This window comes from Myodes glareolus, chromosome 7 (assembly GCF_982192425.1).
Source record: "Myodes glareolus chromosome 7, mMyoGla1.1, whole genome shotgun sequence".
Taxonomy (NCBI): Eukaryota; Metazoa; Chordata; class Mammalia; order Rodentia; family Cricetidae; genus Myodes; species Myodes glareolus.
The window spans coordinates 73,230,954-73,243,022 of NC_142032.1; the positions used below are offsets into that span (position 1 = coordinate 73,230,954).

The window sequence follows — 12,069 nt, forward strand, 5'->3', positions numbered from 1 at the left end:
CACATTTACAGCTACGGAATCATAGACCCACAACTATTAACAAATTATCTAACTATGTTTTAGTTTTCCTATCTAAAAAATGGGATCGATGATACTTACCTCAAAGTGTTGGAAAGGTTTTGCGATAATAGTGCATATTACCTGTATTAGCTCAGCACTGATAATGTGCAATATTTTTAATTTTTGATTTGTTTTATTTTTATTTATGCACATAGACAGGTGTCTCTGTGTGGTATGTACACATCGGTACACTTGTCCATAGAGGCCAGAAGAGGGTGTCAGAGCCACTCGTGTTGGAGTTATAGGTGCTTATAAACTCTCTAATCTGGGTCTTTAAAGCTGAACTAAGGTCTTGTGAGCAGTGTGTGCTCTTAATGACGAGCCATCTCTTCAGCCTCTGCTTTATATTTTGATGCATTTGTTTCATACATGAAAATGATTTTGGTTCTGATATATAACAAGTTTTGAGCTATGAGATGTTGTTAACCGTTGCAAGAACAGCTCTTATTGTACAAGGAAGGACCGGTGAGTGTTTCCAGTGAGCTTTTCTGACACTAGCCTCAAGCTGATGTCACCCCTCAAGTGACTGAAGGGCAGAGAGGAGAAGGAAGGTGAAGGACAGGGATTGGTGGAGTTCGCCCAGCAGCTTGACACCCAAGCTCTCATCTCCACTCCATCCCTGATTCTGTACCCAAAGCTGCTCTTCGATTCCAGCAGACAGCAGCAGGAGCAACAGGGCTGAGCACCTGTCCTACCTAGCGCCACTGTCACCTGGCACAGCTGAGTCACTTGAAGGAGTCTCAACTGCTGGGTTTATCTAAATCACATTTGCTACTGACTATGTCTATGGGAACTTCTCTTGATTGATAATTGGTAGAGGAATGCCATCCCATTGACCTTATAAGATGAGCCTGTATAGTATAAAATTCCTGGCTAAGCGTGAGTTTGGAAGTCAAAAGCAGGGATCCTGTAAGGCCTCTGCATCAGTTCCTGCCTCAGGCTCCCTCTGTCCTGGGCTCCTGCTCTGGCTTCACTGGATGATAGACAAGAAACTTTAAGCTAAATAAACCCTTCCTCCTCCAAGTGGCTGAAGGTCAGTGTTTTATCACTGCAGCAGAAGGCACACTGGATACCAATCCAATGAGTAGCCAATAATCAGAGACTAAGAGAAAAGGGATTAGATGTCACTTCTAGGATCCACTAGCCAGAAGAAAACCTAACAAAGTTTAGAAGAGGGTTCACTGTTTAGAAATGAACTCACTCAGGTTACAAAGTTAGCTTCAACTGCACTGTATACTCTTGCTGGGCACAGGGTGATGTGTGGTGCAGCCATGGCTATGTGCACTGCCCAAGTATTTGGTCAAAAAAATTTTTTGGCAAAAGGAAATAAAAGCAAGTAGGTTGGAGATGAAGAAGACATTATTGAAGATATGATAAACAAGAGTTGGGCTTGGTGGCACACTCCTGGAATCCCGGATCTCTTGAAAGAGAATCAAGGGCATCAGGAGTTCAAGAAGCCTTGTTTACAACAAGTCTGAGATGAGCCTGGGCTACATGGATGTCAAAAATAAATAACTAATAAATAACTAAATAACATGGACATATTTTTTTTCTTTTTTAAGGCTTAGGAAACTAATGGGCCTATACTCTTGCAAATCCTAAAGTCTTATTAGTCCTGGACCAGGCAGATTTCCCAAGTGTGGAGGGGGGAAGGCTATCCTTACACATCATCTGCCAAAGCACAGACCCCTGAGGCACTCTGAGTATCCAAGTCAGAGTCCCTTGAGGGAAGGATGTGAATCCCAGGGCACACAATCAGATAATCTATTAATTCTGACACAATCTGAGGCAGGGGCAACATCAGATTGAAGACTTTGCCTGTATTACCACATGACGCTTTATGTTCTAGCTGGCAGAAGCTTCTGTTGTCATTACATGTCCATTCAGACATCCTCATATCCTTAGATAACTTTAGTGAGTCAGTGTTTATTACGACATAGGGGAAACTCTAAACTGATATAGTCCATCTTTCCAAAGTACTTACCAGGTGGTGTATAGCTTGAATGAGAATCTGTAAGGGAATAAAGCAAATTCAGATTCTGTGTTTCACCCACAGGAATCCTGGGGAAAACCTAACTGGGGAGCCAATAATACTGACTCTTAGGCATTGATCAACCAGAACACCCGAGGTTAAGTTTATCAACACCTGAACAGAAAGCTCTTACGTCTCTGCTGTATGTGCTCTCCAAAAACACAATCTAACACTGAGGTTCCATTTTCTTTGTCAAAAGAGCAAACAGCCTCAGTAATATTCCAGTATTACTGTGTCCTTGGCTTTCTTCACGGATAACACGGGCAGTGGATCATAAACTCGGGGAACCCCTGCACCTGTACCCAGCAAGCAGAAGCTTTCATTCTGCCCTCATCCCAGGAGCACGGAAACGACTCACACAGCCGTGGTGTTCTATCAGGGACTCTAACTGGGAATGACTGTAAAAATGTGGAAGGACATGTGTGGGTCACAGAGCAGATTTTATAAAGATTTGAGTAAAAAGAGTTTGGGTATAAGCAAGGAAGTTATTAGTCCTCCTATAGAGACTGACAATATCCCTGGACTTTAGAAAGAACAGTTAGGCTGGGAGGCAGTGGCACACACCTTTACTCCCAGACAGTACGCAGAGTGAATCTCTGTGAGTTCGAGGTGCTATGGTCTACAAGAGCTAGTTCCACGACAGGCTACAGAGCTACAGAGAAGCCCTATCATGACAAAAAAAAAAAAAATCAACCGACTGATCTAATAAAGAACTGAATAACCAATTGCATGGCATGGAAGGATGAACAGGTATGGAAGGCAGGGAGAATAAATGGAAGGAGAAATCTGAGCGGAGAAGGAGAAGTAGGAGTCGGTGGCCAAACACCCAACTACACAGCCAGTCACAGAGTAAGAAGTACTGAGAGGTGTACAGAAATAGGGAAAGTAAAAGCCCTGATGCAAAAGAGAGATGTGATAATTGAAGTTAAGAAAAGGTAACTTTAAAAGCCAAGCTAAAGCTAGGTACTTTAATACAAGAATAAATTTCTGTGTGTGATTTATTTGGGAGCTCAGCGGTTGGCGTGTAACAGCAAGGAGCCAAAAGAGAAAAGAGTGAAGACAAACAGCACTGGATGAGATTGGCAGGGCTCTGGCTATTTACCAGCCTTAGAGATAAACAAGGACAGAATGGAGATGGGAGGGAGGGGGGGTTAAAAGGGACAGAACCATATCTCATGCTTAATGTCAGGACTAAGGATCTCTGGTCATACCTGAGCAGATGACTCCAGCGTCCTCGTGGTGTCCACAGTTGTGGGAGAACCAGCCTTGGTGGGAGCAGCTCCCCAGATGGTACTCGTGTCCTGTGCAGGCCACGTCGTCCATGACAATAGGCCCAGAGCCTGATCCAAACCAAGCATTTCCGGGGGCAGACACGGCCCAGCCACAGCCCAGCTGCCTGCACACCACATTGGCATCATTGATGTCCCAGCTGTCGTCACACACGGTGCCCCAGGAACCCTGGTACAAGATCTCCACGCGACCCTGACACCTGTCTCCTCCATTCACCAGCCTCACAAACAAATCAAATTCTGTTCCTGGAAAGACAAGAGGGATTCTCCTTCACTGTTCCTGTGCGGATAATGGCGCATGTGCATTCCCGGGCAGCTCTTTCATGGGGTTTAAGGCAATTCGGCATGCGAGCCTCTCCCCTGTTGCTTTTTGGGTCTTGGAAAGATCTTAACCCTGTCACTTGCCCTTGCACCTGCACTGAAATGCTCGCTGCTTCTGTTCTAGACAGGAAAGGTCTGTCTGTTACCAGAAGGGCTATGTGTCTGCAGAGCTGACATGGGTTGAATCTATCCTGGATGGTGGGCAGACCCCTGCTGCATCTTGTAACTGAGGCCTTTGAGTACCATACACTCTTCAGGATACCAACATATACTGGTCAATGTAAGGTCTTTCAAGGACATAGAGAAATCACAGCCATCCAACTCCTAATGCACAGACTGCACATCAGTACATCCAGCCCCACTCTGACATACACTGCTCTATGACTGACCAAAGGGACGGAATGATGAGCTCCCTGGCAGAAGACAAGTTCATGGATCCTTCGCAAAGGCTCTCACCGGCTGCTTACCCAGACAAGGGTGAGATGTGTTATCAGAACTGTTTTTTCAGGCCCAATAAAACAGTGTTAAGCATGAATAGAAGCTATTGTTCACCCCACTGAGCTGGGTCAGGAGACTGCCCCATGAGTCCACCTTTTGTCTACAATAGCAGCACACTAGAGAATACTAAATTTTATCACTACTGGTCTCCAAGACCACTGATGTGAACTTACCACTGAAGTCAAGCTTTAAGTACCCACATGTTTAGACAAGACAAAGGTCCACATGGGTTTTGCACTGGATTAACGGGACCCTTTGAAGGGACTCAGAATGGATCCCACAATATATCAACAGTCTCCTTTTGCCATGGAAACCTCTCTGGAAGCTTGTCTTATCTTGATCCTCTAACCCAGAGTTTCTTCTGACATAACATTAAATTTAGAGACCGTGGAAAAACCCACTCCATTGCTGAGTGATTCTTCCACACAGAGACAAATGGGTCATGATAGAGGAAAGCTCCAACAATCAGGACCCGATCCTAGCTTCTCTAAGATTTCACAATACTACACACACAGACACACACACACATCCCTTTAAGTGTGTCAAGAAAGAAAGTCATGGCTGACACTGACATTACAACCTACATCAGAGAGAGATTTATACAATTTCAGTTACCTATTGGTAGAGTGGTGGGCGCCTCTGGAGTGGTAGTCGGCTCTGGAGTGGTGACCTCTTCACGGTCACATATGGATGAGAAAGGAAAATGGGAAACATGAAGTTAAGTCTCCATTGAGAAAAGGTCAGACATGCAAAGACTCTTAAAACTGCTGAGGGGATGTGATTCAGGGTCTCTACTGTGTGATGCTATGTGACTCGAAATGGGTGAGAAATCTGTCTAGTCTTGAGTTCCCCCAATCTAAAAGGCTACATTTGTAGAAATGTCGTTAACCTACAAACCCCAACTCTAAAGCCTACATTTGGCTTGGGTTGAATCTGGGGATTCAATACAAACATGTTTTACATACTTATAAAACTAATTAATTGTTCTTATCTGATTGCATTGGCTGATATGTCTAATATAATCTAAACCAGCAAAGTGTTGGAATGCCTGCTTGAATTTTTTATATAAATGTATTTTTTTCAATTCAATGTCTCTGTATGTACACTATGCTACACTGAAACTCAAGATTCTCCTTATTCAGTCTCCTGAGTACTTGAATTGTGTGTTTGTGAGTGTGTGTGGGTGTCTGTGTATAACCATGCCTAGCTCACAGCTCTTACTTTAGAAATGCTTCTAATATGGCACTTGTAAATAATATATTAGTTTAACAACACATGTGTAAATTGTTCAAAATGTGCCTGGGTGACTCTAGGACATGGTCCTGCTGCTTAGAGAGGAGATATCGGGAGATGAATCCATTGCTGTCAAACACCCAGCCTCTATCGAGTCACTGGAAATGAAGGAAGTTGACCTCTTCCCACACTGTAGGTCCTGATACAAACAGCTCTAGAAAAGTCTTCTCCTGCAGAACTGTGTTAGAGACTTGTCCAGTCCTCCCATGACTGATACAGTTGCATCATAGAGCCTGTCAAGCATCGAAGAGCCTGTCAAGCATCTAAGAGTGTCCTGTAGGGGCACCAATACAGAGGAGAAAATGGATTCTCCTTGTATAGTTGTTAATATAAATAATAACTATTTATATTAACATATAAATATAAATAATATTATATAATATGTAATATTTGTATGTTTAATATATAAAAAATAAAAGGTAGAATCATGGGGGAAACTATGGAAAAGTTAGAACAATGCCAGTCTCATCCTTGGGATACCCAACATGCCTAAGGAAGAACAATGGCTCATCTGTGGGCCATTTAGATTACAAAAGAATTTTGCACTGGCCAGAGGCCTGCATGTGGATTGAGAATGTTCTTGCTGATGACCTAGAAACAAAAAACCACCTGGAATAAAAGAAGTGATTTTTCTTCTGAAAGCCCGGGCTGACAGGCTCTAAACTGTTCTGAGGTGCCACCAGCATCTCTCACTGGAGGATGTGAGAGAGGAAAGCAGCATCTGTGATGTCCCAGGGTGGAGCATCAGGACTTCCCAGGGAGCTTCTTATGCCCCAGAGGGAAAGATATGACAAGGGTGGAGGTTAAGCTGACTTTGTCTTCCTTTCCAGGCACCAAGGCCAAACACAAACCCTAGATTGACCAAGGTACAATGTGGAACATGGGAGCCTCAGGGATCTGAGGATCAAAAACAGACCCCAGGAAACACGAGCCCCATGGAGCCCCTTGCAGATAACTCTTCAGAAGGATTCCCACACCATGCAGGGATGTAATCCATGGCATAAATGACTTGTAAACTTGAAACCCTATTGAGAAATTTCCCCTGGGAACTTAAGATCCACATCCTTTGCCTTCTGCCCATCTACTGGATCCCAGGTGAGCCTGTAGGTTCTAGGGACAATAAGGCCACAGAGATACCACAAAAAACATGTTACCTTCTGTGTACATGCTTGTAGTCTCATAGATAACATCTGCAGAATGAGAAAGAAAGAAGTCACTGGATGTTGGTCCTCACTTGAATCTCAGAAGCTGGAGCTGACATCTCCCATGCTAAAGGCCTTCTCTCACTGATACGCTGTCATTTCTCCCTGTAGAATCTGATACTGACCCTTCTGTTACTTTGCCCCTGAGATGTCACCATGAGCATCTTTTGTCCCTCACCCTCGTTCAACTCCTCTGCTTCTACTTCATCACAAACACCACCCAGGTCACTAAACAAGCTTCAAGATACGAAATAGCCAGATAAAATCTAAATTCCAAAAGTTATCTGGCTATTTCTGCAGTTCAAACAAACATCTCACTATAAACATTTGCCATCACGTAAATATTCCTGAGAAAGTGGCCTCAACCAGAAAGACAGGGGACTTCCACAGATTATTGCACAATTGCAGAGGAAACCTGCTCACAAAGTGACTGCTTGGAGGAGTCTGCTTCTTCAACACTATTCTCAGGTGGGGTCTGGATCACCATAGCCACACTATGCTTGTCGTGACATGTACACAGTCCCGGGGACACAGAACAGCTGCCTATCGATGGTTAAACTAGCAAATCCTCTTGGGGACATACAATGGACTGGTTTCCTGGGTGACTTCTTTGTAGATTGAAAGATGCCTTGGTATTTGAATGTATATCATATAATCAGTGAGATACCTTGTTTTGGGATTTCCTTGGTTGAATCTGGGAGAATTTGTCATCCCTCTGGTTGAGTGTCTTTTGCTTGTCATTTAATACCCAATAAAGAGGACATATTGACTATTTTTTTGCTTTGATTTGGTTTGCACATACGAAGAATAGACAGAGCATCTCTGCCCTTTGGTCCAGATGGAGCAAATATACATCTATACTCAAAATACTAATTGAACACACCCTAGGTCAGGACCTCTCCATTTTGTAGGCACCTGTTGTCAACAACTTTGGAAAACCAAAACAAACTCAAACTCTCTGACCACCAGTCAAGGTGGAATGGACACATATCCATGGGCCAGACAGATTAGCAGCTGCCACATCAACGAATGCCCTCAGACCGAAAACGTGATCCTGCCTCCAGGAAAACCTCAGAATGAGGCTGAGCTGAGAGCTGTCTCCTCCCATCCTCCCTAGTTCTACGATTAACGGTGTGCACCACTACTGCCCAGTTTCTATGGCAAGCTAGTGAGGCTATTGAGATTAAAGGTGTGTGTCACTACTGTCTGGCCTGTAAGGATGGCCAGTGTGACTGTTCTGCTCTCTGGTCTTCCGGTAAACTTTATTTATTAATATCCAAATGAAACACCACTACACAACTTTCCATTTTCAGTCACAGAATATTAGACATGCAAATATTGCCAAATTATCTAACTATGTCTTATTATTCCAATCTGAAAAATAGGATTATTGATACATAACTCAAAATATTAAGGTTTCATTATAGTAGCACATTTTACCTGGATTAGTTGAGCATTGATTATGTGCAATATTTTTAATTATGAAAAATTTGTTTTATTTTTAATTATGTGCACAGGCAAGTGTCTGTGTTTGAGTATGGGCACATAAGTACAGGTGTCCATAGAGGCCAGAAGACGGTGTCAGAGCCACTTGGGTTGGAGTTATAGGTAATTATAAGCCGCCCAATCTGGATGTTTAAAACTATGCTGCGAAATGGCCTTTAATCCCAGAACTTGGGAGGCAGAGACTGGAGAATCTCTGTGCATTCAAGGCCAGTCTGGTCTACAGAACAAATACAAATTTCACGACATCCAGACTTACACAGAGAAACCCTGTCTCAAAAAGACAAAACAGAAAAAAACTAAACATACATATAAACATAGCGCCACTGTCACCTGGCACAGCTCAGTCACTTGAAGGAGTCTCAACTGCTGGCCTCATCTAAATCATGTTTGCAGAAGGCCATGTCTGTGGGAACTTCTCTTGATGGATAACTGACAGGGGAATGCCAGCACACTGAGCTGGGCAGGTGAGCCTGTGCTATATAATATTGCTAGCAAAGCATGACCGAGGAAACCAGCAAGCAGGGCTCCTCCATTGTCTCCAGATCCGTTTCTGCCTTAGGTTCCCACCTTCTCTACACTAGATGATGAACTGTAACCTGGAAGCCAAACAAACCCTTTGTCCTCCAAGCTGCTTATGGCCAGTGTTTTATCACAGCAACAGAAGGCAAACAGGACCCCAAATCAACCAGAAGACTAAAGTCAGAGACTAAGAGGAAAGAAGAGGCCTTACCATTCACTGTTGGATCATGGTATGGATAATCTAAAGAAAAACCAAACTCAGATTAGAAAAGAATCCACTGTTTAGAAATGAACCCATAAAGGATACGAAATTAACCTCAACTGCACTATGCACTCCTGCTAGGGGTGGGAGAATCTGTAGGTTCAGGCCTGGCTATGTCCACTGCCCTAGGTCTTGATATAAATGATTTATTTTTGCAAAAAGGAAATAAAACTAAGTGGTCTAAAGGTTGGGTATATATCATTTCAGGTATAATAAACAACAACTGGACAGGACGACAAACACCTGGAATCCCAGAACTATGGAACGGAGCTATAGGATCAGGAGACCTAGGGTAGGTAGTCTTGCAAGTCTGAGACTACTCTGAGTTAAATAGGCTTCAAAAAACTAAATAAATGAAAACTATACATAGACTTTTTGTGCTTTGTAAAGTCTTAACAAACAAATGGCACAATAATCGTGCTAAAATTAAGACCTTATTAATGTTGGACCAGGCAGGAGTTTCCCCAAAGTGTAGAGGACGGCAAAAAACAGATCTGAGTCACTCTGGGTCTCTGATCAGAATCCCTTCAGGGAAGATGTGAATCCCAGGCCATGTACTCAGATAATCTATTATATTCTGACGCACACTGAAATCTGAGGCAGGGGCAACATCAGATTGAAGACTACACCTGTATTAGCACCTGACCCTTTATGCTCCAGTTGGCAGAAGCTTCTGTTGTTATTACATGTCCAGATCAGACACAGATTATTTAATGATTCCTTGTCTGGTTAGATAACATTTAGTGAGGCAGTGTTTATTACGACATAGGGGAAGCTCTAAACTGATACAGTCCATCTTTTCAAAGTACTTACCAGGTGTTGGATAGCTTGAATGAGAAGCTGTAAGGGAATAAAGCAAATTCAGATTGTGTGTTTCACCCACAGGAATCACGGAGAAAACCTAACTGGGGAGCAATAGCGCTGATTTTATGCATTGATCAACCAGGAAAACCTGAGGTCAGGTCCACCAACCCCTGAACAGAAAGCTCTTACACCTCTGCTGTGTGAGCTCCCCAAAGACAGTCTAACACTGAGGTTTCATTTTCATTGGTCAAAAGAGAAAAACGGCCTTAGTAATATCCCAATCAGCATTCTGTGTCCATGGCTTCCTTCACAGTTTACACATGTGTTTCTGTCTTCAGGCATGTACTTCTCTGTATGTTTCTATCCTTGGAAGTATCTAAGGAAGTTTGGTTATATCTCTGTGTATGTCTACTTTGTGTGTGTATATGTGTGTTTGTGTGTGTATTCATGTTTCTAGGTATGTTGAGTATAAATCAGAAAGGGGCTTCTCAGGGGAACAATGCTCCGGCCATCAGATTGAGCAGGTAGAACAAGCTAGTGAAGGAGAGGATAAATAGATTGGCTCTAGAGACCAGAAGAGCAAGAGTGAGCAGACTGTGGCTACAGATGACGCTGTTGGAGTTGCACTGTAGCAACCACAGTGCTGTGCAGTGAGTGACCTGCAGGACCCTTTATAATAATATAATAAGGAGAATAAAGGAAACCAGAAGGTGTGCTGGGCACGGTGGCTCTAAGTTTTAATCCTGGTACTGTGGGACTGAGGCTGGAGAATTCATTACTTGAAGGCCACAGCAAGGGTTATATGGATAGACGTGTCTCCATGAGATAAGCTGTGAAAAACAGAAAGAACATGGAGGAACTGAAATACAGAGAAGTCAGCATGAATGGACAGAGACACAAAGACACAGGAAACATAGCATGGGACCATGAGGTGCCACCCTGCAGGCTTGTACTCAGTGCCATGGTGAAGTACTGCCCCTCCATGTTTGATAGCATTCAGCAGGGGGGTTCTACATGCCCAGTGGTGTGTTCACACAAAAATTCATAGGCAGACTTCGTCAGCCTTGAATGGGCTGAGACCAAGGATAATCACATAGGTAACATATGTAGGAAAACTCTGATGAGGACAGTAGTAGGTGTCTTCACAGTGCCCTAGTGCTAACAGAAAGAGCCTGACTCCAAAAGTGTCCAGGAGAACAGGGACGCTCAAATTCTAGTTGTGGAGACTCACCCGAGCTAGGTGTGGAATGGACACCGGTGAAGCAGAAGGACAGGGAGACACAAAGTGCCCAGTAGTTCACCAAGGCCACAGGGAGGACAGAATCAGCATTTTCACAAACCAATCAGAGGCTGGAATGGAAGGGCAGGGGCTTCCAGAACAAGCCATGAGCTATGCAGTAGTTCATTGAGTTCTACTCTATACTCCTCTGCCCTGGATGGGACCTGGGCTTCTGCAGCTTACTAAATGCAAGTAAGGAAGTTATCACCACCTCTGGGACAGAACAGCAAAGGCTCTGCATTGTGATGCAGATCGACAGCCAATGGTACCCTCAGCAATGAGTGATGACCACCTAAAGGTCCACCTTCCCAGGACTAGGATTCTGTAGGACTCTAGCAATGCTCGCAGTTCTCTCTCCCCTGCTTCACTACTTCTTTCCATGTGGCTTGGGGACACATGACATACGTCGACCCTGACACACCCACACCCTCAACAGTCATTTGTAACTTCCCCTGTGCTCATGATTGGGCTATTGAGCCTGAATCAGGGAAAATCCTGGTATTATTACAGTGGGAAGAGAGTAAAGAGTATTGAAGTTTTCCCAAAAGAGTCTTTCTGCAGTGCTTCTGAGGATGCGGGCAAACACTGGCAAGAGAGACCTGTGTTTGCTCCCCTAATAGCGCCGTACGACTCTTCCTCTGAACACAGCAAAGTCATACAGAAACCGGTTCCATTTCTGCAAACCATTACTAGCTTACACCTTGCAGGAGGATGTGCATGCTGACCCTGTTGCTTTCTCAAGTCTGGGGCCTGATGCTGCCCTTCCGTGAATTATCTGTCCCACATGAACGCTGGAACCCTGGATAACTGAGAGGATTGTGAAGGCCCTGACTGAATGCTGGAGAATATCATTTTGAGATGAGTTTCATTTGTTTGTGGTGTGGAAAATTTGGTTTAATGATGGAAAGATGTGTTGCCTTCTTTTACGTTACATGTGTTTACCTCTGTGAATCTATGTTACATTACCTGTCCAAAACACATGATTAGCCTAATAAAGAGCTGAA

At 43.7% G+C, this 12,069-nt stretch overlaps 1 protein-coding gene across 14 annotated transcripts in view; it reads right to left on the reverse strand.

The window, feature by feature from the left end:
* Positions 1-12,069, reverse strand: part of LOC146893485 (scavenger receptor cysteine-rich domain-containing protein DMBT1-like) — a 64,601-nt gene that overhangs the window by 40,186 nt on the left and 12,346 nt on the right. For 7 of the 14 annotated variants that reach the window (XM_087908359.1, XM_087908358.1, XM_087908353.1 and 4 more), the window contains 6 exons: positions 9,796-9,822; positions 8,932-8,961; positions 6,648-6,683; positions 4,816-4,872; positions 3,304-3,627; positions 2,045-2,071 (listed from right to left, as the gene is read on the reverse strand). In XM_087908359.1, the coding sequence (XP_087764485.1) occupies positions 2,045-2,071; positions 3,304-3,627; positions 4,816-4,872; positions 6,648-6,683; positions 8,932-8,961; positions 9,796-9,822 (501 nt within the window). The remainder of the gene's footprint in view (positions 1-2,044; positions 2,072-3,303; positions 3,628-4,815; positions 4,873-6,647; positions 6,684-8,931; positions 8,962-9,795; positions 9,823-12,069) is intronic. The other 7 variants (XM_087908364.1, XM_087908357.1, XM_087908361.1 and 4 more) reach the window with 3 other exon arrangements.